General features: G+C 56.9%; 3 protein-coding genes across 13 annotated transcripts in view; 2 read left to right on the top strand and 1 right to left on the bottom strand.

Moving 5' to 3' along the window:
- The window catches only part of KYAT1 (kynurenine aminotransferase 1), a 33,108-nt gene extending 31,830 nt beyond the window's left edge, over positions 1-1,278 (bottom strand). The window contains exon 1 of the mRNA XM_022578534.3: positions 1,163-1,278. The gene's annotated coding sequence lies outside the window, so the exon portion shown is untranslated. The remainder of the gene's footprint in view (positions 1-1,162) is intronic.
- PHYHD1 (phytanoyl-CoA dioxygenase domain containing 1) overlaps positions 1,080-27,752 on the top strand; it is a 39,304-nt gene continuing 12,631 nt past the window's right edge. For 4 of the 8 annotated variants that reach the window (XM_089913829.1, XM_089913828.1, XM_089913832.1 and 1 more), the window contains exons 1-2: positions 1,080-1,506; positions 4,895-5,001. In XM_089913829.1, the coding sequence (XP_089769955.1) occupies positions 1,324-1,506; positions 4,895-5,001 (290 nt within the window). In that variant the 5' untranslated portion in view covers positions 1,080-1,323. Of the gene's footprint in view, positions 1,507-4,894; positions 5,002-26,997; positions 27,099-27,752 lie in introns of those variants that run through there. The other 4 variants (XM_089913827.1, XM_089913826.1, XM_089913825.1 and 1 more) reach the window with 4 other exon arrangements.
- LRRC8A (leucine rich repeat containing 8 VRAC subunit A) lies at positions 1,431-27,466 on the top strand. Of its 4 annotated transcripts, none has more exons than XM_022578512.3 (3): positions 1,431-1,506; positions 18,374-20,538; positions 25,579-27,466. In XM_022578512.3, exons 2-3 carry the CDS (start codon positions 18,382-18,384, stop codon positions 25,852-25,854), a joined length of 2,433 nt encoding a protein of 810 aa, XP_022434220.1. In that variant the 5' UTR covers positions 1,431-1,506; positions 18,374-18,381; the 3' UTR covers positions 25,855-27,466. The 4 variants fall into 4 exon arrangements, with proteins under 4 accessions (XP_022434220.1, XP_022434219.1, XP_089769948.1 ...); XM_022578511.2 differs by lacking the exon at positions 1,431-1,506 and adding an exon at positions 4,895-5,001; XM_089913822.1 differs by lacking the exon at positions 1,431-1,506 and adding an exon at positions 9,311-9,660.

Consider the following 27,752-nt stretch of genomic DNA (forward strand, 5'->3'; position numbering starts at 1 on the left):
GTCCAGAGTCTCAAGGCTGGAAAGTGTTCTGGCCTCCAATGTGTGCCTCTCTTCATTTTGCACTGCTGGTTGTCTCCTGTCTGTTCCACTTGCTCAGTCCATAAACAGCCAATAAATAGCTGCTGGGTGCCCGCTGGGTGCCCGCTGGGTGCCAGGTCCCAAGCTGAGTGTTGCATGGTTGATAACAAAAAAGCTTTTCAGGAGGGAGTGCGATGAGGAAGAATGGTGGGCATTAGCATAAAATCCTCCCTGGCTCAAATTCCAGCTTTTCCACTTCCTGGCTATGAGATATTACTAAGGTCCCTAATCTCTGAGACTGTTTCCTCCTCTAATAATGGGGAAATACAAGACCTCCCAGCAGGAGAGCTGAAACCAGGCACTGGTCAGCTAGATAAATGGGAGCCAGTTATTATCTGCAGCATCCCACTTTATTTTTAACCAACCTGTTCGCTTGGTAGTAAATTCTTCCCCCTTGTCCGGGCACCCACGACCCCGGTTCTCCTGTCGGAGGCCACCACTGTTAACAACTCGTGCATCTCACCAGCCGGCTGGTGCACACACCGGCAGACACCCATGCCCCCACACGCGTTCTTTCACACAAACGGTAGCACCAATCAGCGCTGTTCTTTTCGCCCCTTCCCTTTTCCATCTACGGTATCTTGGAAGTGGTCCCATATTAGTGCATATTGAGCATTTTTCTTTTTAGCGGCTGCATAGTATTCCATTGTATGGATTCTCTTTTGGCGTGCTTGCCGTTACTATTATAAATATGGGAACTCCGAGGACTTAGGATCCCTAGAGCTGTCGAGCTGGAGTCCGGCACCCGGTTCCAGCCCCGGCTCTGCCCAGAATTCTCCCAGTCGCCTTGGGCTCCCTCTCCCCACCGGTACCGGTACCGTACGATCGCGGGGGTGGGGGTGGGGCGGGGGATGGGGGTGCAGAGAGGACCAGCCTGGCGGGTCCCAGCGTCCGAGTGCGGGTCGGCGAGTAGCGCGCTCAACAGCTCCCGGCTGGGTCAACCTTTCAGCGTAGCCACTCCGCTATATGAGAAGCACCAAACGCAACGAGTAGTCTGGCACAATCGACCTTGTAACCGGTTTCCAGGCCCTCCCGCCTCGGCACCTGACCCCGGGGCAGCAACGCTCCGGCACCAGCTACTCACCCCTGCCTCGGCCGCTTCACCCTTCGTCCCCAGGCGCCGAAGGTTACAGCCGTCCCTGTCGTTTTAAGGGGGCCGAGCCCGGGCTCCGCTACTTCCGCCCCAAAGCAACATGGTGCCTGCAGGGAGAGGGTGCAGGCGTGAAGAGAGCTCCCCTCAAAAAGATGGCAACGCCCTGGTGGCCCCGTTCGCGCCCGAAGGTGACGTCACTTCCGGGGCGGAGGAGGTTGAGTGGTGCAGTGAGGGACAAACAAAAGGAGGCGCCGGAGGGGCGCAGCGGCTGGCGGCGGGACAGAGCGGCAGGGGCTCGGGGCTGCCGGCTGGGCGGCCGCGCGCGGCGGGCCCAGGTGAGTGGGTGGGGTGGGGAAGGGGGTGCGAGCTGTCACCTCTCGAAATCCACTCCTGTACGTCCCCGGCCAGCTGGCTGGCCCCGGGCACCCTGGGTAGCTTGGGCTCTGCCCGCCAGGGCCGGCTCCCTGGGGGCCTCCCGCGGCAGCTCAGTTCGGCCTACCTCCGGGTTCCCCATCCCCCGGGTCACCGGGCCCCCCCCCCCCCGCCTCTCTCTGGTGCCGCGGCGCGCGAGCCCCCTCCCAGGCACCCCAGTGCCTCCCTGCGCTCTACATAACCGGGAGTTTCCGCCTCGGCTCCCCAGGTCCCCTTGTCATCTCCTGGGTTCCCCCAGATCCTCACCCCTCCACACACACACGCCCCCCTTACTAGAGGTTCCACCTCTGGGCTTTCTCCTTGGCAGGTTTTTTTTTTCTGTTTTCAAAGGTTCCCCTTGCTCTCTTCTCCTGGGTTCCTGGCCCCCTCCTCTTCCCTTACACCCCTCCCTCCTCTTGACTGGGCTGGAACTGTGCCCTGACTTGGGGGCAGATCCCTGGCTATGCTTGTGGGGCCTGGCTGGGCTGGGGTTGCTGGGAAGCCCAGTCCAGGGTCTGAGGCTCCGGACCCTGCCGGTGTCCTGTGCATCCAGATGGGCCTGAGAGCCAGGTCTGATGAGGTCTGGGCTGGAGACCCAGCAAAGTTGGCTGCCCAGCTGAAGCAGCATAGCCGCTGGTTCTTGAGGTTCATGATGATTCTGCTCCTTTTGTTGACTGCTTCTTTCCCCTGGTCTGGACTGGACTGAACCAAGATTGGGCTGGTTCTTAGCTGATGCATGTGCTGCCTTTTTTGGAAAGGAGGAGAGATGGTTGGGGGGTGGCTGGCAACCTCCTCCTGGTGGGGACTTGGCTGGAAGGGTGGGGCCGCCCCTTGGTGACCATGCTCCCCGGAGGGCTCTTCTGCTGCCCCACCCCCGGAAGCCTTTTGAGGATGAGGTGTGAGGATGAGGAGGGAGAGAGCTTGCTGCGGGAAAGGGAATTTGGGCCTAAATTGTGGAGGAAGGATTTGAGGGAGCTGAAAGGCTCCCAGGGGCCTCTCCCACCTTTTCCGTTAGGAGTACCTTTTACCCCTGACGAACTGTATCCTGCCCTTTGAGCGGACAGAGTGGCAGACAGACAGACTGGAGGCAGGAGGAGGAGGTCTGATGTTGGTGATCCCTCCTGTGGAGGGGATGGGGGAGTGAGAGCTTTGTTCAGAGGGACTGGGCAGTGCCCACGGCTCAGTCACACTGGCATTGCCTTCGTGAAGGTCAAGTTTTCCTCTGGCTCAGGAGGGGAGGCAAGGACAGATGACAGTGCTGGAGGACTGGCTTTTGGAGAGGTGCTGGGGCATGAATGACTGGCCCCTGCCTCCCTGTCTTCCCAGTTTTAGAGATTCTTTGGGGTTAGCTCTAATGCCCCTCTGCCTTCCGGGGACTGTGAGGCACAGCACAGGAGCCCAAGAAATATTTGTGACTTCCCCCTGGAACTCAACCAAATACTCCATCCCTTGGGCACATCCGCTAGGAAGCTGTTTCCTCTGCAAACTTCGAATGGCCTTTCTGGATAGTGGAAGCTCCTGAGGATTGCCCCAGTAGGTCAGAACTCAGGGAGCTGGCTTGGCCTGGACCTCGCCTGCAGGAGTTGGAGCGAAGGGATCGGCCTGGTTCCTGACTCTCCTGAGAGTGGAGGTGATTCTGGGTTTTCACAGGCTTTCACGGGGAGTCAGGTGGGTTGGATGTGGGACCCTGGAGCCCAGCACACCATCTCTCCATCCCTTGATTCATTCATTCATTCATTCATTCATTCATTCAACCATCCTTTGGTAAGTGCCTGGTCTGGGCCAGGAATGGTGCTACGAGAACACAGTCCCTGGCTACAGTCTGGGAGGAAAGGCAGACAGGAATACGTTGATACAGTGGCCAGCATAATACTAGAAATATTACAGAGGCAACCCAGAGGAAAGAGGCATCAGCTGTGGGTGAATGTGTAGGGGGTGGTCAGCGTGTGTTTCCTGGAAGAGGAAGGGTTAGAAGAATCAGTGCCAGTGAGTCCAGAGGCCTGAGTTCTGGGCCTGCCTCTGTCATGGGCAAGTGACTGGCTTTCCCAGCCTCCGTGGGTATCCCTCTCTTTGCCGAGGAGGGGAGGGGTTGGGGTAGAGGCTGGCTCCCATGGCTTCTGTGCCTTTACAGACGCAGGTGCTTCGCTGTCTGGCTGCCATCACTCTGTGGGGGATTGCCAGGTTACTGACTGTCTCCCTGTGAGGCTGGAGACTATCTCCTGCTTCTTTGCTCCTAGCACAGTGCCTAGCATTGAGTAGGTGTGATAAATGTTCAGTGGTGTAAACAGCTGAAAGGCGCCTCGATCCCTTTGTCTGTGTAACCACGCCTCCCCGCCCCCCTTCCTGCTAACTCCTCCTCGTCCTTTGGCCTTCCTTGATGGCTGGGTCACGCTCCCAGCGCCTGGCTGGCTTAAATACTCCCCCTACCCTGCTGTAGCCTGACCACACTTCTCTCCCCGCCCTCCTAACTTGTCTTGTTCCCCCCTGTGAACAGTTCTGAGCAGAGTGCCTGGCATGTAGTAGATGCTCACTAAACAGTTCTTGACTATAGATGATGGTTGGGTTTTTGTTTTTGTTTTTTTTCTTTTTTGCGGTACGCGGGCCTCTCACTGTTGTGGCCTCTCCCATTGCGGAGCACAGACTCCGGACGCGCAGGCTCAGCGGCCATGGCTCACGGGCCCAGCCGCTCCGCAGCATGTGGGATCTTCCCGGACCGGGGCATGAACCCGTGTCCCCTGCATCGGCAGGCGGACTCTCAACCACTGCGCCACCAGGGAAGCCCAATGGTTGGGTTTTGTGTTTGAGTCGAACTCATGTGTCTGGGTTGAGGGTGTGTCTCTGCCTGGATCCAGCTCACCCTTCTGTAGCTCACCTCTCGCCACTTCCCGCCTCCAGTCCTAGATCCAGCCAGAACACTCAGCAGGCTCTAGATGTCGTGTTCTCTCCCCTCCAGGCAAACGTGCTGGTCCTTCTCCCTGGAATGCTCTCTCTCCAACTCCCACTCTTCCCCAGCAGTCAGCCCAGGCAACACCCTCTCTGGGGAGCCTTCCCTGACCCTACTAGTCAAGGTCTAGTGCTTCTTCCATGTCCCCGTAGGGCCTGGGCTCCCCCCAGCAGAGCCCCGGGCTCTCAAGAGCCAGTTGTAATTGTTGCCTTGGCATATCCCCCGCAGACTATCTGATTCTCTGTCATCACCCCAGAGCCCAGCCCAGGCCCTGCACCGAGCAGGGGCTCCGAAACTGTCGGCAGCACAGCAGGTAACGCTGATAGTCACACACGTCCCTGCTGACTGTAGCTCTTGCTTCCTTGTAGGGAGGCAGCTTCCATGGAGCAAAAGGAATGCCAGGACCCTGCCCAGACAGACGTGGGCCAGCCTCAGCACCGACAGCCAACTCGCAGATAGCAGAGCCTTCCGCAGGGTAAGGACTGGGCCCCCACCCTCCAGGCCAGCCGAGCAGGTGCCTGGAGGGCAAAGGGTGGTGTCTCTGTCCCTGCAGCCCTTTGCTCTTCTCTCTGGAAGGCCTGGGCTTCTAGGGCAGAGATGCCAGGAAACAGAATTCTTCCTCCTTCTCCTGACTTAGTGGCCAGCTGAGTAGTACGTGGCTGCCATACTCAGGCTGGTGTGAACTTGTATGGCAAACCCCTGGCTTTTGTCACTCTGGGTGGTGGTTCATGCTGTCTCATGACCACATTTCCTGAGGTGTGTCCTGTGGAACACCAGTTTCTTTGGTCACAGTGGTCAGGTGACTCCAGGAACAATATCTTGTCGTAGTCTGTGCTGAAGGACTTCTCAGAGCCTTGAAGGATATCTCAGAGCTCACTGAGAGCATGGCGAGTCTCTGAGAGGGAGCTAGCAAGTCATGTTTCCCCACACTTATTTGATCACGTGGACGTCTTTGGGGACGGGGGTTCCTCGTCCTGTGCTTTGGAAAACAGTTTCCAAAGGCAGGAGCGTGCACTGGTTAGGACCTAGACTTTGTAGTCATACCTGGGTTTGAGTCCCAGCTGTCACATGCTCGACAAGTGATTGTGGGCCAGTCACTGTACCTCTCTGAGCCTCAGTTTCCTCATCTATGGAAAGAGGATAATATTAGCACCTTGCCTCCCTTTAGGGTATTTTGAAGATTAAATATGTTGATATAGGGAAGGTAGCACAGGGCGTCTTAGAACGTGTTCCCTAATCATAGCAGGTGTATGTATAAGCTGCTTAATAATTTGTAAAACAAACCTTATCAGTGATCTCTTTGGTCATTTGCGGAAGCTCAGGGAGTGGCCTTGATCCCCCGTTTACAGACGTGGAAACTGGGGCTCAGAGGGAGGAAGCAACTTGCCCAAACTCATCGGGAAGAAGGCAGGGATGTGGGACCTGAGCCAGGTCCTGGAATCCTGGGCTGGGGTCCTTTGTTCTGTGTCCGAGGGCTCCCTGCCTCCACCTCTCCCATCTAGGCTTTTATTTTGGCGGCTGCGTTGGGTCTTCGTTGCTGCGTGTGGGCTTTCTCTAGTTGTGGCGAGCGGGGGCTACTCTTCGTTGCAGTGTGGGGGCTTCTCATTGCGGTGGCTTCTCTTGTTGTGGAGCATGGCCTCTAGGTGCACGGGCTTCAGCAGTTGTGGTGCGTGGGCTCAGTAGTTGTGGTGCATGGGCTTAGTTGCTCCGCGGCATGTGGGATCTTCCCAGACCAGGGATCAAACCCGTGTCCCCTGCATTGGCAGGTGGATTCTTAACCACTGCGCCACCAGGGAAGTCCCTATAATGTCTTGATTTTAATGTCATGTAGAAAGTGAGAGTCTCCCTTGATCTCTATCTCCAGAGATTTGAGTGAGGAGGGGTAGGTTCTCCCACATGTATTTTTACCATTTGCTCATTTTCCTAAAACCAAGTCCTGTTAGAGCTGCTGGTTTGCACCTTGCTCTCGTTTCATTTAATGGTCCGCCCTGGACCTCTTTCCCAGGCGAGGGTAGAGCTGTGGGTGAGTCCCGTCAGAAGAGGCGGGTGGGAAGTGCCTGATGTGTGATTTTGTTGACTATCCTGTTTACTGGGACAAGGTCAGCAAACCCCAGCCCTGCCCTGTAGGAGTTTCCTGTTGGTTTTGAGGAACTCTTACCTCCCCCCACAAGAAGGGAAGACTGAGCCGAGGTCTCTGGCCACTGATGAGCAGGAAGCAGCAGGTCCTACTTATCTGAGGTCAGAATTCCTCCTCTGTGCCAGGGAGGAATGGCATGGGCCAGCCTGAGAGGTTTTAGCCTCCAGGTTTTGGCCCTCCTCTGTCTGCCTGAGGCAGGGGCTGCTGTGTTGCGTTGGCCTGAGCCTGGCCCCGAGTCCTTTCACCTGACTGTCCTGGTGGACAGCCTGATCTTGGTCCCCCTGGACGCTCCTCTCAGGTTTTAGCCTTGAGGGTGGACAGGTGAGGCGACGGGGTTGGGGGCGGGGGGGGGGGGGCTGCCCTGGGACCTGGGTCTAGAGATGCTCTGCTGGGGCGTAGACACCTCAGGCCGGGTTTCGGCAGGAGGAACCCCCGGCCTGGCAGCCTGGCTCAGCAGGGACCACCCTGGGGGTGAGCTCTGTGCAGAGATGCGTCCCTCGGCCGGCGGTGTTCAGCTCTCCGTCGGGACCCTCTCCCTCTCCCCTGTTTCTTTCTCCCAGTCTTTCCTGGAGTCGTTTTCCTTCTGGCACAGGCCACTTCGGGCCACTTCCTGTGGGAGCCCGGGAGCTGGCCTCTCGGTGGACGATGCTCTGCTCGCCCTCCTTCCAGCAGCAGAGCCTTCGCGTCCACGGTGGCCGCGGTCCGAGCCCAGGCGGCACGCCGGTCACTGTGAAGTTTGCCATCTTACCCGCCACCGTCTCCTGGGTGAGGTTGTGTCACTTTTACAGGCGAGGAGACCAGGGCTCGAGGCACGAGGGCTCCCGCCCAAAGCCGTACAGTTCAGGTGGCAGAGCCGGGATGTGAACCCGGGTCTGTTTGCCTTGGAAGCCTGTGCTCTTTCTACCCCACCTTCCGTTTGTCTCTTTCTCTAGGTTCTCGGGCTTCGGGGTGCTTCAGAGTCTCCCGAGAGCTTGTTCAAAATGCTGGTTCCCCTGGACCCATCACTGCAGCCCTGCAGAGTCCAAGTTGGGGGGTGGGCCTAGGAACCTGCACTTTGAAGACACTCCGCAGGCCGTCGTGAGGCTGGGGGTCTTTCGACTGTGCCGGCCAACACCGACCAGCGCGACTCTGTCGGTGCCGGTCCCCACCAGCTGCCGCCAGAAGGGTCGCCCTTGGTGTAGAAGCGGGGCTGGGCTCCCTCAGGCCCTGGATTTCAGTGTGTATGTGCGAGCGGATGAGGTTTCTAGAACAGCTTTTACACCCAGCCACAAACATCTCCCTGTGCGCTTTCCCGACGCGTTTCTACTGCATCTCACATCTCGTAAAAAGTTCTTTGTTTAACTGTCTCTTGAGGACGTAAAACCTCAAAATTAAATAGACACTGCGATACAGCCTCATGCCGGGAGCCGTGTTCCACTGGAGTAAAAGTGGCTGTAAAATTCCATGGCTCTCACATGGCACCTGGGCACCCTCAGAGGCGCCACTGCCAACTTCATGCCCCCAGCAGAGTTGACCTGTTGGCAAACGTGCTGACCGGGTGGGGCGGCATAGGAATCCTTCTGTCACATCTCCCGACTGGTCGCCTGGGCCAGGATCCCTGGGGGCAGCCCCCCACCAGCCCAGAGAGCCAGGCGACAGACGGCTTACCCTCGGCCAGGCCCCCTTGGTCCCAATCCCCTTGGATCTCAGCAGATGAGTCTGTGGCCTCCCGTGGGCACTCCTGCCCACTTTTCGTGCGCTGTCCAGGAAAGCGGCGCTGGTGTTCAAAGCAGATCGAGGCCTGTCTCCAAGGCCCTTCTGCCCGCCATGGGCCCAGACCCAGCACCTGGCTTCCGGGCTCAAACCCAGAGCTGGGCTCCCCCACCAAAGTTTCCTGAGTATGGCCTGCTAGAGTTCCCTGCAGAGACCTTGATTCCATGTACCCCTCCGGAAATGGGGGTCTTGTCCCAGGAAGCATTTCCAGGGTCCTCTGGGTGCCCAGGTAGGTCCAGGAGACCTGCTGGCCTTTGAGACAGGTGGGCACAATGGAAAGACAGACCTGGGTGATCTTCCCCACCATCTTCTTCTAGCTGTGTGGCCTTGGGCAGGTCAGTTAACCTCTCTGGGCCTCAGATTTCATACCCCTAAAGGGACTGATAAAACGTCCCGTGATGGTAACAGCAGCTGACGTTACAGAGGCTTACTGCGTGGCAGGCCCTGAGCCAAAAGCTTTCTATGGACCGCCTCATTCAGTCCTCACCACCGCCCTACCAGGAATAGACTCAGTGGCCACTTCATGGATGAGGAAACCAGAGCCCTGGGAGGGAAGTGACTTTCCCAAGGTCACATGCTGGTGAAGTGGGGAGCCGCCGTACCTGTGTTTCTGGAAATTGGGGGCCGAGGCCCAGGAAGTACCAGGCTCAGTGCTGGCATGTAGTCCACGTCAGTGACCCGGAGCTCATGTCAGTAACACGTCAGCCTGGTGGGGTGAGGGGACGGCCTGAGCCTCAGGCCTGGGCTGTTGCCTGTGAGTGCTTGGCTCGGGGAGCCATTGCCAGAAGCCCCAGGTGGGTGTCCTTCACCTGTCACCCTTCCCCCCCCCCACCCCAGGCCGCCTGTACCCTTGCAAGTTTGCATGAGAAGCCTGAGGACCAACCTGTTTGGGAGGCCCAGCCCACATGGAGAGGAGTTTGGAACGGAAACTTGTTCCCTCCCCCCTCCCACCCTGGGCGTCTCCCCTCTTCTTTCCACAGAAAGTGAGGGTGTGCCCTTCTACGCAGGGTGCACGGAGCCAGGTGGTGCCCCAAGCCGGCACCCTCCCCGGCTGGGTGTGGGGACCTCCAGGGCAGTGCCCATGCTGGGGCGGGTGTGGGCCGTGTGCACCAGAGTGGGCCCTCTCCTCCCCTCCTGCTCTGGGAGCAGAAGAGGCCCCAGGGTGCTGACCGAGGAGCAGATTCACAGGCCCAGAGCACTCCCAGGACAAGACCTGTGACCCAGTGTCTTCCTCCAGCCTCTTGGGTGTGGCCCTTCCCCCTTCCCTGGGAGAGCCTTGGAGGGACAGCCTCCCCAAGGTACGAGGAGGGGCGAGAGGAGGGGTGAGGGGTGCAAGCCTCCTGCCTCCCCTCCCTCCCGCCTGGGAAGTTTTCCCAGCCTCTCTATTTGGGCTATAACAAAAGGCTCTCTGTGCCCTGTTTACCCACAGCCTAGCCTGCCTGCCTCGGCTCAGGTGTGAAAGCCAAATCTCTGCAGGCCAGCATGGGGGTGGAGCATGCTTGGGTGGTCGCCCAAGGGGGCAGCGTGTCATTTCTTTGACTCTTTCCCCATCTGTGAGAAGCTTCAGGAGGAAATCAACAATGTGGACCAGGCTGGACACCTAAGGGGTGGTTCTGTGAACCGCTCACCAGCTCTCTGTCTCTGTCCTGTCCTGGGGTCCTGAGCCTGGGCTCCAGAAGTTCAAGGCCATTGAGTGTGGTCTCTGAGTCCTGGGAGGTCCTGGGGGCCTTGGGGAAGCTTGCAGGTATTTGTGCTTGTGGCTCAGCGCTCTCCTGGGTGTCCTCCCCCACTAAATTCTGGGTGGGTTTCTGCAATGGCATGTGGGTTGGGATAAGTATAGTGCGCCTTCCTCTGTGCCAGGCCTTGGGTTGTCCCATAATATGTGCATTATGTTATTTTTAATTCTCACAATAAGCCTCTGAGGTACTGTAATATTCCCATTTTACAGGTGAAGAAACTGTGGCTTAGAGAAGAAAAGTCATTCGTCCCGGGGTCTGAGCTCACCCACCCTGAGGTGTTGCTTCCCTGCGCCCTGTCGAAGTGTGTGTGTTACCTGGGTAGGGCAGGCAGGGGCAAGCTAACCTTTTCCTTACATGATAGATGGCAGGTACTTCCTGTAAACTCTTACAATATTTAGAAACGACTCGGTGAGGGAGGTCTTTTGTTTTTTTCCCAAGTATTTTTTTCTTCTCACAAAAGTAGCAAATTTAAGTACCACATACTGGAGTCATGAAGTATTTGTTGTTTTGTGACATTTTATATTGTTTTATCATGCATGATATATCATGTTATATGCTGGTCAACATCTTTTATTTTATTATTACTTAATATCCCTTGGACATCTTTTGGGTCACTGTATACAGATCTATGAGGTTGGTAGCACTGTTCTTATTTTAAAGTTGCAAAAACGGAGGCTTGGGCTAAATAATTTGCCTGGAGTCATGGAATTATTTCATGCTTGAGCTGGATTTGAACCCATGTCTCCCCAGTTCTGAAGCTATTGCTCTTCACACTCCCCGAGATCTGCCTGCCACCATGGGGAGGAGAGGGGCTCTCTGGGTTGCCCTAGTTCTGCTGCAGGAACCTGGTCCCGCTTCTCTGCACCTGCGTGTGCTGGACAGTGGGAAGGGTCTAGCTGCATCCTACACACTTCTGCATCTCCCTGGGGCAGGGCAGGACTGGGCAGGGGTGATGCTGCATCCTTCAGTGTCCTCAAAGGCCGCAGGTGCCTCTGCGCCAGCCAGGAGCAGGCCAGTTGGAAGGAGGACCTGAATCTGCTGCCCTGGCGATCATCTAGTAGAGGCTGCCCCCAGCTGAGCCCAGCAGGTGTGAGGACCAGAGAGAGGAGCAGCCAGGAGTAGAAACAGATGCTTTTGTTCCGGTAAACTTTGTAGGAAATAGTTTAAGCACACACGAACGTTATAAAACTAGAGCAGATATCTTTGTACCCAGGGCTCAGCTTTGTGCGACTTTCATGTTTGGCAATAATTGCTTCAGACACACACACACACACACACACACACACACACACCCCTTCTCTCTCTCCCTGTCTCAAATCATCTCAGGCACAATATAAGCCTCTTCCCCAATCCCATTTTCTTCCCTCTCTAGATGAAATTAGCATCTTGGTTTTGGGGCTCTCCATGCATGTGTTTATTTATTTTGGCTGTGTTGGGTCCTCGTTGCTGCGCACGGGCTGTAGGCGCGAGGGCTTCAGTAGTTGTGACACACAGGCTCAGTAGTTGTCGCTCGCAGGCTCAGTAGTTGTGGCACATGGGCTTAGTTGCTCCATGACATGTGGGATCTTCCCGGACCGAAGCTCGAACCCGTGACCCCTGCATTGGCAGGCGGATTCTTAACCACTGCGCCACCAGGGAAGCCCCCGTGCATGTGTTTATACCTTCACTACACTTGGATATGTACATTACAGAAAACCTTATATAAGGTATGTATTATTCTATAGCTTGTTTTGGGGTTCAGCATTGTTTTGCGGCCTGTCCATGTTGGTACGTGTAGCTAAAGTTCACTAACTTTACTGCTTTAGCATTTCACCGGATGCTTAGAGCAATTTATACTTTCTCCTGTTGATGGACATCTAGGTTGTTGATTTTTTGCTATTAAAAACAGCTCCGGAGTGATCATTCTTGTCTGTGGCTTCATGCGTATGTGTAAAGTGACTCTCTAAGATCTTTACCTAGGAGTGAAATTGCTCCGTTGGAGGATGCATACATACATTCTATCTCCCCATTTAAGAATTCAACATTTTTGCCAATCGCAAGGGAGCGAAATGGCATGTGACTGTCTTAATTTGCATTCCCCTATTAGTGATGAGATTAAGAATTGTTTCATCCATGAATTTCCTTTTGTATTTTTCTCCCATAAATTGTCTAGCTGTACGTTTTGCCATTTTTTGCCTGTTGGATTGTCTTTTTCATATATTTGTAACAGTTGTATATTTGTTCTGGATAGTAATCCTTTGGTAGTTATACCTATTGCAAATATCTCCTCCAGGTCTGTGGGTTCTTTTCATTTGTTTATTATTATGTCCTTTGATGTGCATGCATTTTAACTTTAATGTGATCAATAGATCAATCTCTTCCTGTAAGGATTTTTATTCTTTGTGATAAGAAATCCTTCCCTGTCTTAAAGCCATCGAGATGGTCTCTTAGATTTTTCTTTAAACACTTTCAAGTTTTAATTTAGGTCTTTAACTCATTGGAATTTATTTTCCTGTAAGGAGGTAGATGGGGCTATGCTTTTTTCATGTGAGTAACTAAGCCAGCTCCTTTCCTGGACACCCATTTTTTTCCCCCGAACCTGCATAGACACTGTCATGTCTAAGTTTCCAGAAATTTTGGGGTCTGTTTCTAGGCTCGCTCTTCCAATCCTCTGGTCCATCCATCCATCCCTATATCAGCACCACGCTGGCTGAATTCCTAGAGCTTTATAGTAAGTCTCCTCCCACGTTATTCTTCCGAATTGTTTTAGCTATTCTTGATCCTTTGGAATCTTGATTTTTTTTAATCTTTTTTCTTAATTACCTGAGTAACATATGCTTATAACAGAAAATAGAGGTAAGTTTGGGGTGAAAAAAGATTATAAACAGCAGGCTGATCTCATCACCAATATTTTTCAAATATACGTCTAAGTTACTGCAGGAGGCTTCTTACTCTATCACAGTTTTGTTACCTACTTTTTGCATTTAACGTATTTTGTCATGTCATCAAGTGTTTTGCTCTAACATGTTTTCATTGTTTCATAGTATTCTATCATCTGATCATTTAATAGGTATTTACCAATCACCCAGTAACAGGCATCTAGATTGTTTCCAATTTTCCTGGGGTATAAATAACACCGTGATGAACGTTCCTGTGACTAAACCTTTGTCCTAGAGTCTTTCCCTGACAATTGCCAACCTCCCTCCTACTTCCTCTCTCTCCTGGCTCAGCCCAGTTCAGCAAACCTTTACTCTACCTTCGGTATTCCGGGCTCTGCACAGAGACTGGGATGAATCTGGAGTGGTCCCCATCCTGTAGGGCTCCCAGTCTACCCCCATCCCCACCCCTTGGTGGTCTCTTGCCCATGAGCTTTACCTGGTACAGCCAGGGTGAACCCCACCTCACTGGTGGGTGTCAAGCCCTGACCTCCAGGAGGGCACAGTCTGTAGCTTTAAACAGTGCATCTGTTCTGGAAGAAGGAGGATTAGCTGGACTGGAGCTCAGAGGACAGCAGGGCATGGGGCCTTTTTGTCTTTCTCAGCCACCTCGATTTCAACCCTTTAATCTTTGCCCTCTATTCAGGATCCTCTGCAAATTCTCCATCTCTTGGGGCAGAGATCTGATCTGACCCGACTCCCCATCACCCTCCCGAGATTGCCCTCTGAGAGCCACAAAAGAACACCTGAACTCTCCACCTGAGAGCTTATTTTTTTCTTTCTTTTCTTCTAGACTGTATTTATTTTAAATTCTGTACTACTTTTCAATCACAAAGGTAAGGCATGCTGGTAAAAAATTCCAGTTTCCTTTCATCCTGCCTCCTATTCCCACTCTAAGAGGGAGCCGTTCCCCAAGTTGGTCAGGGTTTATCAGCATGCGATTGTATTTATTTATTATTCTGGCTCTCGCTTTTTTCCAAAATGGCATTACATACAGAGCTCCTTTATTCTGCTGAAAAGGCCCTGTTGTATTCTAGAGGCTTCTTTAAGGGACCAGGATCTGCTTTCTGCCTGCCTCCTTTGTGCCTGGCCCCACCTAACTCTGCCCCATTGCCAGGTGTCAGGGCAGGCGTCTTGGGTGCTTTTTCTCCTTCCGTTTCCTTCCTTCGTGCTCAGGTTCTGCACTCTTTTCATCTACCCATCGACTGCCTGTTGAAGTCAGGATTGCTGTCGGGGGCCAGGTCTGCATCTGTCTTAGCCTCATTCCACAGATGGGGGAACTAAGGCTTAGAGAGGTGAAGTCATCTGCCCAGCGTCTCTCCATTGCTGAGTGGCAGAGCCCAGGCTGGCCCGGCTGGCCCTCTCCCTCCAAGCTCCTATCACCATTCTTCCTTGCTCTCCACCTGCCTGAGATCCCCCCCACAGGCTGTCGGGGAAACCTCACTCTTGTGACTTCCTGATAGTCCTGAGAGCTTGGCAGGGCATCTGTTACCACGTGCATTTTATGGATGGGGAACCAAGTCTTGGCTGCTGGAGGCACCTCTCCCTCCCTGCTGGCTGTAGGCAGGTACTGCCAGGACCAGGGAGTGTCTGTAGTGGTGCCAGTGGGAAGGGAGGTGTCAGGGTGGGTGGAGGCCTGGATCACGTGCCCCTTGGTACCTTGACCACCTTATACAAAATGTGGGCACATCCATGACAGATTCTCTGTTCCCTTCCTGACGGGGAAACGGAGGCCCCAGCAGAGAAGCTGTTGCACACCTCTGCTAGGGGCAGTCCTGGCTGCGGAGGACCGGAGGCCTCAGTGCAGGGAAGGGATGAATGCACTGCCTACAGGAAACTTCCTGAAAAGGGAACTCTCCGTAACTAGGAAAACAGGCCCCTTTTCCCTTATGGTGCTTTCCTGACCACCCCCAGGTGTGCCCTGGGGCAGCTGTCAGCTGGGATCTGCTCCATCTGAGTGGCTTCCTAGAAGTGCTACTTGTCAGCGCTCCACCCCAGAACTGGGTTTGAAGGTGGCCTCTAATCCCTGACAGGCAGTGTGAAGTTGGGCACGTGACTTCTCTCCCCAAGCCTCAGTTTCCGTATCTATAAAATGGGCATGAGGAATATTATTCAGCCTAGAAAAGGAAGGAAATTCTGGCACCTGCTAAGACATAGATGAACCTTGAGGACATTATATTAAGTGAGAGAAGCCAGTCACAAAAAGACAAATATTCTATAATTCTACTTGTATGAGATACCTAGAGTAGTCACATTCATAGAGATAGAAAGGAAAATGGTGGTTGCCAGGGGCTGGGGAGGTGGGAATGGGGAGTCGTGTTCACAGGAACTGGGAGGGGACCCAAAGCTGCCTCAGCTTCCTCCCTTGCCCCGCCCATCTGAAGCTGTGGCCCCACCCACCACCCAGGCCCCGCCCTTCCCCGCCCCACTTCTTCCCCATCCCTCCTCAGGTGCTCTCTTGATACCTTTATTGAGCACCTGCTGTGTGCGGTAGACCCTTGTCCTCCAGCAGCATCTGGAGGAAAGGCTGAAGATTGATGACACCAGTGCAGACTGCCTGCTGCCCTACTCTGTCCTAAGTGCTTTAGAAGCTTGGGGTCCCCTGGGCTCTTCCGGGCAGCCCTGCGGGGAATCTGCCCCTGACATTTGTGAAGAACCTGAGGCTGAGAGCCAGGGAGGACCCTGCCCGAGGCCAAGGCAGCAGCAGAGCCCTGGCCTGCACCCAGGTCACATGCTTTTGGCTGCTGGCTGCCCCCTGTCACCTCCACTCCAGAGGGGCTGCCCCGACCACCTGGCCGTCTCCTCTTGGGGCCAGTCGTGGGGAAGGCACGGTCCCTGGCACCCTGGGGACTAAAGCCTGGGCTTTGGCACCTGCACCTTCTTTCCAGATTTCCCCGAAAACGCCATCAGAGAGGGGCAGTGACTTGTCCAGAGCCCCACAGTGAGTTGGTGGCAGAGGTGAGGCAGAAACACGGTGCAGCTAAAGGGTGACCCCTCCCAGACAGGTCCCCCACACGAGGCCGGGCCTGCCCTTCTAAGCTGTGTGACCTGGGCCCCTGGCTCTGCCCCTCTGAACCTCTGAGGCCTCCTCGGCACAGTGGAACGGGCGCCGGCCTGGGCTGAGGAGGCACCAGCAGCCTCGGGGGCCAGCACAGGACCGTCCCCTGCACGAAGCCCTTCTCAGCAGGGAGGTGGCATCCATCTCTCCTGCCATAGCCATGGCTGCCCCCTGCCCTGACTTGAGTCTAGTTATTTGGACACTCCTCTGTCTCTCCCACCCCTCCCCACATGCTCACACTGGCCCGAGAGCCCCCTGGGGCAGGGGCGTTTTATTGGTCACATTTATTACCCATAGAGGAACGGGCCAGGGGCTGAACGGAGAGCTTAGAGCGTGCTTCAAGACAGGTGTTTGGGGGCCGGGGGGCAGGAGGAGCCAGACACGCTCGGTGGATGGGACTGTCTCCTACCTCTTGGAGTCTCAAGGTCCCTCACCTGTGACGGAGCTGTGGACAGTTCCCACCTCAGACCCAGAAGGAGTTAGGAAGGCAACAACATAAGCAAAGCCCCAGGACAGCAGGGGCCCGGAGACAGCTCCTCACCGGGAGAGGCTGAGTGTTCTCCAGTACGTGACACACCCACTCCCCCGAAACAGTGAGGTTGCAACCACATCCTGCCTGGTCATCAGCTGCCCCCACCCCCAGCGTCTGGCATCCTGCCCTGGCAGCCTCGTCCTGACTCTCCAGGGGCAGGCTGTTGCACATTCTTGGGCCCTCCGTCCTGGCCCCTCCTACCTTCCGGCCCCCAGTCTTTGGGCGCCTGCCTGGATGTGGCCAGGAAGGGAGGGAGGAGTGTCGGGGTGTCTTTCAGCTGGGGGCCGGCTGCGTGATTCAGCAGGCCCTCCCCTGGACAGCTGCTTGCCCAGGAGTGTGGGTGGTGTGAGGGGCCAGCTGGTCATTAGAGGGCCCGGGCCTTCCTGTGGGGCAGGCTCTCACCCTGGCCTGTGAGTCCCGGCCTCACCAGGAGGGCTGACCCCTGGGCTGGAGCCGCCGGCTCAGGGCAGGTGGTGGTGGTGTCTGCTGGCCTTGCGGTGACCTGAGCTCTGGGAACCCCGCGGGGGCAGGGAAGCTGAACTCCTGGACTCTATCTCTTGGCCCTGCCCTGCGTGGGGCCTTGGGCAGGTGGACGGCGAGGCTGTGCAGTGGTGAGGATCTGAGTGGGGAGGTGGAGGGACAGGCCTGAGTTGGATCTCGGCTCTGGCCCTGAGTAGTAGAGTGACGTTGGGCAGGTGACTCTCCCCTGAGCCTCAGTCATCCCATCTGTGAAATGGGACCAAAGATAGACCCTGCATCTGGATGTCAAAGGGACCCCACGAGGAGGATTCCACGGTAAGGACCAGCCCGGTGCCTGGCACACGTTCTCTGTTGAGCACCTCTATTCCCTCAAGGGGTCTAGGTTTGCTTTCCTCCTGTCCTCACCCGTCCCGGCGTGCCCGAGGAAGATGAGATGGGAAGCATCTGGTGTTTGCAGGGAGGCCCTGTTTTATGAAGTGTTTGTTACTTACTATTGTCACTATTAATATTATAAATAATCAAAATAATGTGGCCCCGTCCCATAACCTGGGCACCCTTGTGCCTCTCCCAACAGAAACAGACCCATTTGTCAAAACACAGGTATTTAGGGACCTCCCCAGCAGCCCAGTGTTTAGGAATCTGGGCTTCCACTGCAGGGGGCATGGGTTTGATCCCTGGACAGGGAACTAAGATCCCACATACTGCGCGGCACAGCCACAGAAAAAAAAGTGAGTTCATACTAAGCCCCCTCTTCTGCATTTGGCTTTTCTCACACTTTGAATAAATCTCTTCGGACCACTGGCGCAGCTTCGTGGCAGCTGGTTCCGAGTGAACTGGAAGTTTTCAACTAGCCCCTCTGGTTGGTCTGATCATTAGCAGGATGGGGTCTAGACAAGAATTCAGGAATGCTCCTGCTGAAACGTGGGGGTCCCTGTGAGGCTGCTTTCGCAGTCTGTCAGCGTGACCTGGATCTCAGTGCTCAGCCTTCCTGTCTATGGAATGGGGAGGCTGCCTGCCTTCCCTCTGGTGGTTTCCCAGCCACCTGGTGAACATACGGTTTCTGGACAGACGCCGATCCGTGGGCTGGCCCATGAGTGTTGCCCAGCTAGTGTGAGTCACAGCTAGACTTGAGGTAGAGTTTTGGACAGTGGGTCCACTGTCTCCTGCCTCTGATCCCTGGGTTTCAGAAAGCCAGGCCACCCTGTAGTAACCCCCTCCCGTGGGTCCCTTTCAGGTTGAACCATGATTCCGGTGACAGAGCTCCGCTACTTTGCGGACACACAGCCAGCGTACCGGATCCTGAAGCCGTGGTGGGACGTGTTCACCGACTACATCTCCATCGTCATGCTGATGATCGCGGTTTTTGGCGGCACGCTGCAGGTCACCCAGGACAAGATGATCTGCCTGCCGTGTAAGTGGGTCACCAAGGACTCCTGCAACGACTCATTCCGGGGCTGGGTGGCCCCCGGCCCAGAGCCCCGCTACCCCAACTCCACCGTCTTGCCCACCCCCGACACTGGCCCCACGGGCATCAAGTATGACCTGGACCGGCACCAGTACAACTATGTGGACGCGGTGTGCTACGAGAACCGCCTGCACTGGTTCGCCAAGTACTTCCCCTACCTGGTGCTTCTGCACACACTCATCTTCCTGGCCTGCAGCAACTTCTGGTTCAAGTTCCCTCGCACCAGCTCGAAGCTGGAGCATTTTGTGTCCATCCTGCTCAAGTGCTTCGACTCGCCCTGGACCACGCGAGCCCTGTCGGAGACGGTGGTGGAGGAGAGCGACCCCAAGCCGGCCTTCAGCAAGATGAACGGCTCCATGGACAAGAAGGCGTCGACGGTCAGCGAGGACGTGGAGGCCACCGTGCCCATGCTGCAGCGAACCAAGTCTCGGATCGAGCAGGGCATCGTGGACCGCTCGGAGACGGGCGTGCTGGACAAGAAGGAGGGGGAGCAGGCCAAGGCGCTGTTCGAGAAGGTGAAGAAGTTCCGGACCCACGTGGAGGAGGGGGACGTCGTGTACCGTCTGTACATGCGGCAGACCGTCATCAAGGTGGTCAAGTTCGTCCTCATCATTTGCTACACCGTGTGCTACGTGCACGCCATCAAGTTCGACGTGGACTGCACCGTGGACATCGAGGGCCTGACGGGCTACCGCACGTACCGCTGCGCCCACCCGCTGGCCACGCTCTTCAAGATCCTGGCGTCCTTCTACATCAGCCTGGTCATCTTCTACGGCCTCATCTGCGTGTACACCCTCTGGTGGATGCTCCGGCGCTCCCTCAAGAAGTACTCGTTCGAGTCCATCCGCGAGGAGAGCAGCTACAGCGACATCCCCGATGTCAAGAACGACTTCGCCTTCATGCTGCACCTCATCGACCAGTACGACCCGCTCTACTCCAAGCGCTTTGCCGTCTTCCTGTCAGAGGTGAGTGAGAACAAGCTGCGGCAGCTGAACCTCAACAACGAGTGGACGCTGGACAAACTGCGGCAGCGGCTCACCAAGAACGCGCAGGACAAGCTGGAGCTGCACCTGTTCATGCTCAGCGGCATCCCCGACACCGTGTTCGACCTGGTGGAGCTGGAGGTGCTGAAGCTGGAGCTGATCCCCGACGTGACCATCCCGCCCAGCATCGCGCAGCTCACGGGCCTCAAGGAGCTGTGGCTGTACCACACGGCCGCCAAGATCGAGGCGCCCGCCCTGGCCTTCCTGCGCGAGAACCTGCGGGCGCTGCACATCAAGTTCACGGACATCAAGGAGATCCCGCTGTGGATCTACAGCCTGAAGACGCTGGAGGAGCTGCATCTGACAGGCAACCTGAGCGCGGAGAACAACCGCTACATCGTCATCGACGGGCTGCGCGAGCTCAAGCGGCTCAAGGTGTTGCGGCTCAAGAGCAACCTGAGCAAGCTGCCGCAGGTGGTCACGGACGTGGGCGTGCACCTGCAGAAGCTGTCCATCAACAACGAGGGCACCAAGCTCATCGTCCTCAACAGCCTCAAGAAGATGGCCAACCTGACGGAGCTGGAGCTGATCCGCTGCGACCTGGAGCGGATCCCGCACTCCATCTTCAGCCTCCACAACCTGCAGGAGATCGACCTCAAGGACAACAACCTCAAGACCATCGAGGAGATCATCAGCTTCCAGCACCTGCACCGCCTCACCTGCCTTAAGCTGTGGTACAACCACATCGCCTACATCCCCATCCAGATCGGCAACCTCACCAACCTCGAGCGCCTCTACCTGAACCGCAACAAGATCGAGAAGATCCCCACGCAGCTCTTCTACTGCCGCAAGCTGCGCTACCTGGACCTCAGCCACAACAACCTGACCTTCCTCCCCGCTGACATCGGCCTCCTACAGAACCTGCAGAACCTGGCCGTCACGGCCAACCGGGTGAGTGGCTCGTGGCGGGGGTGCTCCTGGGTGTGGAGTCTTCAGCTGTGGTTCCCAGGACCCCCTGGGAGGAGCTGGTTGAAAATACAGATCCCCAGGCCCCGGACCAGACCTGCTGAATCAGAATCTGTGGGCTTGGGAGGCCGTCTCTGCCGCAGAACGTGGCAGAGTTCACCTGCCAGGAGGGATGGTGTGGTCAGGCGGGGCCTGTCCCCGAGGTGGCCTTGGGCGGGTTCCTCGAAGGCAGTGATGTGCACGGGCAGGAGGTCCACGGCCTGCCCTGCTCTCTCAGAGCTCGGTCGTCGGAGGTGGGACTTGGCCTGGAGCTTGCAGTGTCTTTCTCAGCTTGTCCTGGACCAGATTTGGAGCCCAGGATGGGCCCACCAGGGACAGAAACTTTGTGGGTGACTGGCGCAACTCCCACCGCCACTCACACCCTCCGCCCTCTGTGTTTCGAGGGTGGCAGAGGGCAGGGTTGAGCTTAGCTGGGGCTGGTTTGTTACCACTTGCCTTTCTGGAGTGGAAATTGTGCGAACCGTTGTGGGCCCGTGGTACTGGAGGCCACGCCCGGGAGACGATCGAGACCTCTGGCGGCTCCCGTGCACCAGCCCCTTGCCTGTCTGGACAAGCCACCCACCCAAGGGCCCCTCCGCGGAAGCAGGCAGGTGAGGGTTGAGGGCAAGTGGTCCTGTGGCCTTGTGGCCTGGCCTCTGCCGTGGAAACAAAGCCACAGCTGCTGGGGGGACCTCTCCCTGCCCTGCCCACCCCTTCTGGGGCCCTAGAGGGAGGTTGATATTGGAAAGAACGTCTTCCCGGTTTGTTCCTACTCCGAGTGGAAACCCTCTTGCAGTGAAGAGGGTGGTATCAGGGTGGACACTCTCGCAGCGAGGCTAGGGGTTATGGAAGCCCGTGGCCGGGGGCTGGGATGCTGAGGGAGAGCCAATCCAGCCAGCACCTCTGCGCCCCTGTTGCCGGCAGCAGCATGAAGCCGCCCCGTGGGCTTATGGAGCTCCTGCTCTGTGTCCACCCTGCGCTGGGCACCCTGCTCCCGGCACCCTGTGAGTCCTCCTGGCAGGAGCTCTCTGCAGCAGCCTGGAGGCAGGCAGCCCCTGAAACGTCCCGTTCTAGGAAAGGACATGCCTTCTCCAACATCACCCAGGTTGGAGGGTCCAGGCACCCCAGACCTCTGACCACCAGAACCCCTCCCGTCTTCCCTAAGCCTCTCTCCCTATAAACCACGGAGATTTTGACAAATCCTTTCTCCCTCCCTCAAATTATACCTGTGTGCATGTGTGAGAACGTACAGGGGTGAAGGTCAGATCCCAGGCTGCTTCACTCTGGAGAATCCGCCTCCAGGGCCTGGGACAGGCCCACTGGTCAGGAAAATTGGCCTCCCGGGGAGAAGCCCCATTTGGGGAGCATAGGACAAACACACACCTCCTTTAGCATGTTGAGGGGGACCAAGTGGCCCCCCCCCCCCGGAGCACAGTGCGGGGCCAGATTGCCCCTGGATTCGGGGCTGCCTTGGGCATCCCAAGAACCCCTCGTGGTGCCCACTCTGTCCCGGGAGCTGTGTGGGCACCAGGTCTTGATGGGCCTTCCCAGCCAGTGGAGGGTGGAGGGTACAATTCCCGACCTGTCCCCACCCCCAGCTCCTCACCCCAGGCATGGCTGCCAGGTCATGCCTGTTGGCTGAGGTCATCCCTCAGGAAGAGCTGGGGGCAGGCACGCTGTCGCTGTCCCTAGGAAGGAGACCCTCTGACACCCAGTTCAGCACAGTGCTTAATCATGTCCTGTCCCCGCCCACTGGAATGCTAGAGGCCTTTGTAGGGAAAAAAGTTCGCTTGGGCCAGTCCTAGTCAGGCTCCTCCTTTTAGGCAGGAGCCCCCCTCCCTTCCTCCCTCTGGGCCTGGCGGTTCCTTGTGAGCCACCCCGGGCTATGGGCTTCATGTGAGTGGACAGGCAGGGGCGAGTGTGGCCCGGCTCAGGCCCTCGGCCTCTGTTTTCTTAGGTTTAAACTCATGTTAGCGAACACCTCGATAAGTGGGCGTCCACTTGTTTGGTTATTCATTGGTTCATTGATTTGGGGAATGTTTTTTGAGCACTCCTAGTGTGGAGCAGGGAGCTGGGGACCTAGGAACAAACAAGCGGCTGCCCATCCTGAGCTCACCTCTCTCAGGGAAAGACAGGCAACCAGCATTTAGCACAGTGGAGGAGACTAGGCTGGGGCACAGCGGAGTGGCCTCAACCCGGACTTACCCCAGGGCAGGCGGGCCTCCTGGAGGAGGGCGCATCTCATCTGGCCCTGCAGGACAAGGAGTTAGCCAGGTGAAGAGGAAAGGGAGAGTCTAGGAGGCTCTGTCCACAGAGAGCTGAGAGCCCAGGGGGAGGAGCAGTGAGCTGAGCCCCTGGAATTTGGACTTTCCCCTGAGGCCAGGGCTTGAGGAGCGTCCTGTCCTGCCCACTTGGTTTCAGATAATCTGTCTCACGTCCCTTCCCTCGACCCTCTGACAACAAGGACCTTGGCTCTTTCGTTCAGTGCCTGACGTGGAGCAAAATGTTCACCGAATTCCCATTGACTGAGCGACGACGAAGGCATTAGGCTGCCTTGGAATTTAGAGAGCCCGCTCCTGCTGCAACTCGAGGGTATTGGGGGTGGGGCAAGATGAGAGGTCAAGAGTGGATGGAAAGCCCGTGGGCAGCCATCAGGCGGGGGCGAGGCCTGGACTGGCAAGGGCTGCCAGGGATGGCGAGACGGACGGATGTGGGGGAGACTTCGGGGGTGGAATCCACAGGACATGGGCGGGATTGGATGTGGGGAGAGAGAGGTCTGACGTGACTCGAGGTTTCTCACGTGGCTGCCTGGGTAGCTGGAGGGTCATTGAGGCCAGGTGTGGGACAAGGCACAGGTTTTCAGAGAGGAGAGTGTAGGTCCCATATTGGGACATCCAAGGAACCAGGTTGAGTCAGCCTGAAGCCCAAGGAGTCATCCCCCTAGGCTCCTGGGTGAAGATGGGTCCTCGATGAGGTCACGGGGGAAAGGATGGAGGGAAGGGGAGTCTGGCTCGAGCCTTTGGGATTGACGGCGACGAGCCGGGCCAGGCAGGAGCGGGTGGGCACACAGCCCACGGGGGAGTCCGGTGAAAGGAGAACTGTTGCATGTCCGGTGGATGAGGAGTGACCGCTGCTGGCTCTGGCCAGGTAGTTTCCAGGGTGGGCAGCGGCAGAAGCCAGATCACGGCGGGCCAAGGAGAGAGACGGCGTCTTTCCAAACGGTTTGTTGGGAAGCCTGGAGAGGCTCCTGGGAGGGTTGTCTCTTTTGCAAAGACCAGGTGGACTTGAGGGGGAGCCAGTGCCGACGGGGGAGCCGTTGAGGCCCCTGAGGAGGTGGGAGAGGGCGGGATTGGGGTGATGGGAAACGACTTCACACCTTCAGCGCACGAGCACACCTCACGAGGGACAGGAGTGGCCTGGGTGGGGCACTGAGCCACTGAAGGCACCTTCTTTTCTCTCCACGCGCCTGGAAAGAGCTCGCTGATGGGCTGGGGGTGCTCCGGGGAGGGGACGTGTCAGGGGGAGGGCTCCGATGTGAGCCCCAGCTCTGCCACCTGCTGGTCCAGCCTCCCACTCCCTGGCCACTGTCTGTGTCACCAGAGGAGGCCAGTGTTGGGTGCAGTGGGGTCTCTGGGAGGCTCTGGCCCGTCCGTCCTGCCGGAGCCCACTTCCCATCTGCCCTCTCACCTTCATGTCCCTGCTGACCTGGAAGCCACCTCTGCCCCATACCTGACCACTGGGCCACGTTGAAGCCCCAGGTCAGGAGTCCCCTTTAAAACAGTCACAGTGTCCCTCATGGCATGGCCTCTGCCTTCTCAGCGGGAAAATGGGGACGGTGACAGAGCAAGCTCCCCGTCACCCTCACATGGGCTCGGGCCCAAGTCCCTTGGCTCCTGCCCTGCTGGAAGGGTCCCTCCTGCCCACCATATCTGAAGGAGGTGGTTGTAGGAAAATAGGCTCAGTCAGAGCTCGTGTTTGTAGCTGATTGCTCACAGGAGGGCGGGGAGGAAGCTGGCTTTTATGGGGTTCTTCCCGTGTGGCAGGAGACATGGCAGGTCCCCACCCAGGCTGCACCATCAACAGCGTGGACATTTAAGAGCACGGACTGTTGAGCCAGGTTCGAATCTTGGCTCCACCACTCTCCAGCTGTGAACCTCTAGGCAGGCTGGCTCCTTCAGGGCCTCAGTTTTCCCATCTGTAAAATGGAAAGAGTGTTTACAAAGTACTTACAGTTAGTTCCGAGGGTTCAGTGAGTTAATAGCATCAGCGCTCAGAGCGAACCTGCCCTGTAGTAAGTGGCATGTGGGTGTTGCCCATTATTCAAATTTTGCAAAATCAGTAGGAGGGGGCTCTGAATGGCCAACACTGGGTTCCCCACACCCCCCATCAGCCTGTGACTTGACAGGTAAGGAAACTGAGGCCCAGGAAGGGGAAGTGATTGGTGAGCTCTCCCCAGTTCTCAGCAACAATTAAGGGTGTGGAATTTTCTCAGCAGGCTGCTCTGCTTTCATAAATTGCTCTTAAACCAGGCAGGACCAACAGCCTGGCTCCTGGTGAGCCCTGGGCGGTGGAGGACGGGGTGTGATTGGGAGTAGCTGGCTACTGTGATTTGCTTCTGGGGTGCTAGGCGCTGGGAGACAGCGGGGAGCACAGCACACCCAGCCCTGCCCTCTCAGAGCCCCCTGTCTGGGGGCGACAGGAGATCAAGCAGTTTGACCATGGAAGGGATCAGTGCTGTCCGGGGGACGTTGGGTGCCATAGGTTACCAGGAGGTCAGGGAGGCTTCCTGGAGGAAGTGACTGCAGAGCTGAGACCTAAAGAACAGGGGAAAGTTAGCCAGACTTGGGCCCAAATTGTGCCGGTCCCTGGGGTCTGGGGTAGCTGAAATGGGCATCAGAGAAGGTGCTGGTACCCAGGGCAGGGAAGCCCAGAGGCCCAGGTCCGAGGTGCGCCTGCCTCACTTCGCCCTCTGCTCCTTCCCTGTAGATCGAGGCGCTGCCCCCGGAGCTCTTCCAGTGCCGGAAGCTGCGGGCCCTGCACCTGGGCAACAACGTCCTGCAGTCACTGCCCTCACGGGTGGGCGAGCTGACCAGCCTGACCCAGATCGAGCTGCGGGGCAACCGGCTGGAGTGCCTGCCCGTGGAGCTGGGCGAGTGCCCTCTGCTCAAGCGCAGTGGCCTGGTGGTGGAGGAGGACCTGTTCAACACTCTGCCTCCCGAGGTGAAGGAGCGGCTCTGGAGGGCTGACAAGGAGCAGGCCTGAGCCACCACGGGCACTGAGCACGGGCTGCCCAGAACAGCCAGCAGCGGGGCCCTCCGGGGAGGCTTCAGGCCCAGGAGCCCAGGAGGCTCTGACTGACGACCAGCCCAGCCTCTCAGTGGGGGCGGGGCAGGAGCTGGGCCACAGGACCACCCCTGAAGGGCTGGCCCCTTTCTCCTCAAGACTCACGCCCCGCGCGGGGCAGGCGCCTGAGGGGGAGATCAGAGACCTGTAGTCCATCTCTGAGCACAGTATTTGGACAATCAGGGCCTCCTCCCTGGAGGCCATCTCTGCCCCAGAGGCTGAGCCGACACCAGAGGTCCAGGGACACCTACTTAGTTCTTGGTATTTATTTTCTCCGCCTCCCATCCCCTCCCTCCAGATAACTTATACATTCCCAAGAAAGTTCAGTTCCGATGGGGGGTGTCTGAGGAAGGGTGGGCTGCGTTTCCCTTTTCCTTTTTTTGGTGGTTTCAAAACCATTTAGGGCCCACCCAGCCTTGAGCCGAGCAGTCCAGGGTGAACCAGCTGTGGGACGGTCACCCCAGAGGTGCCAGGCTGGGCTCTGGTGGCACGGCCCGTGGGAAAGCAGGCCACCAGGCGGAGAGGCCAGGCCTGGGGTTTGCCGCAGCAGTTTAGATTTTTTTTAAGTAAAAAAAAAAAAAAATTTTTTTTAAGCTCTAAAAATTGATGGTTTGGGTATTAAAAAGAAAAAACTAAAAAAAAAAACAAAGGACACTAAAGGCCAGTGAGTTGGGGTCTCAGGGTGGGACAGCAGTTCCTCTTGAGGAGAGCGGCAAGACACTGAATTGTGTTTCCTCCCCCCGGGGTGCAGGCTGCAGGATGTCTTCCGAATCTGCTGCGACCTTGGTCCAGGAGTCTGTAGTTCCTCTCCCCGCCTGGGGCGGGGATTGTTGTGTCTTGTTTTTGGTGTCTTGTTTTCTTTCTCCTCCATGTATCTTGGCAGGCTCTCATTTCTGTGACTGTTGGCCGAAGAGAATGTTCCGGAGCTTCCAAGAAGGGAGGGGACTCGGGTTGGCTAATCCCCAGATGAACGGTGCTCCATTCCCCCCGCCCCCAATCCCTTATCGCGGTGTTAAGGAGCCCAGAGGAGCCCCCTCACCTGGACTCTGTTTTCCCACCTCACGCTCACGAGTTTGACTACTGCTACTACTGGCCTCAGCCGCTGACGTCAGTCCTGTCACCACCTGGTCCTTCACAGCGGACACTTGGAGGCGGGGCCACGGGTGAGGAGGTTGCCGCCGGGGAGGGCGGGCTATCCAGGTTCTGGTTCCAGTTTCTGTCCCAGGCGCCTGGCACGTGCAGCCCACTCAGCGCCTGGCGGCGGGAAGCCAGCTCACTTTAGATCAGTCACCGGGGTCCCCGCTTTAGAAGGGTCCCCACCTTAGATCGATCACTTGGACATTAAGGCACGTTTTAGCGTCTCGTCTTAATGATTATGTCCACTCGTCCATTTGTGTTTTCTGCGTCGTGTCATTGGATGTAATCCTCAGAAATAACGCACACTAGCCTCTGACAACCATGAAGCAATCTGTTACACGTGGGTCTGAACTTGTAGACTTGGTTCAAATATCAAATAAATCTATAACAGAAAGTAGCCTCTGGAGGTCTCCATGTCATGGGCGGACCCTTCCCTCATCTGTCTGAGGCCCGCTCAGCCCCGTGGACTGGTTTGTGGAGTGACCATTTATTGGGCACCTAGAAGATAATGAACTCTGCTCCTCTGCCTGCCCCGTGATACCGGAAGCTCCTCGGAGGCAGCTACCGGACACGAGCTGGACGCAGCCCCTGTTCCACATCCGGTGTGGGCCCCACCAGGATCCCACAGCCAGCACGTTCTCTGCTGGCTGAGGCCTAAGGTTCGGGCCCTCCCGAGCTTT

This window comes from Delphinapterus leucas, chromosome 6 (genome assembly GCF_059928025.1).
Source record: "Delphinapterus leucas isolate spDelLeu-1000000601 "Yukka" chromosome 6, BTC_Dleu_Yukka2, whole genome shotgun sequence".
Lineage (NCBI taxonomy): Eukaryota > Metazoa > Chordata > Mammalia > Artiodactyla > Monodontidae > Delphinapterus > Delphinapterus leucas.

What these genes read in the sequence shown, in the direction of transcription:
- LRRC8A (XM_022578512.3), top strand. Translation starts at nt 18,382, where the DNA reads ATGATTCCGGTGACAGAGCTCCGCTACTTTGCGGACACACAGCCAGCG. An exon ending in TGGCCGTCACGGCCAACCGG is followed by an intron (nt 20,539 to 25,578) that starts GTGAGTGGCTCG and finishes CCTTCCCTGTAG; the next exon opens with ATCGAGGCGCTGCCCCCGGA.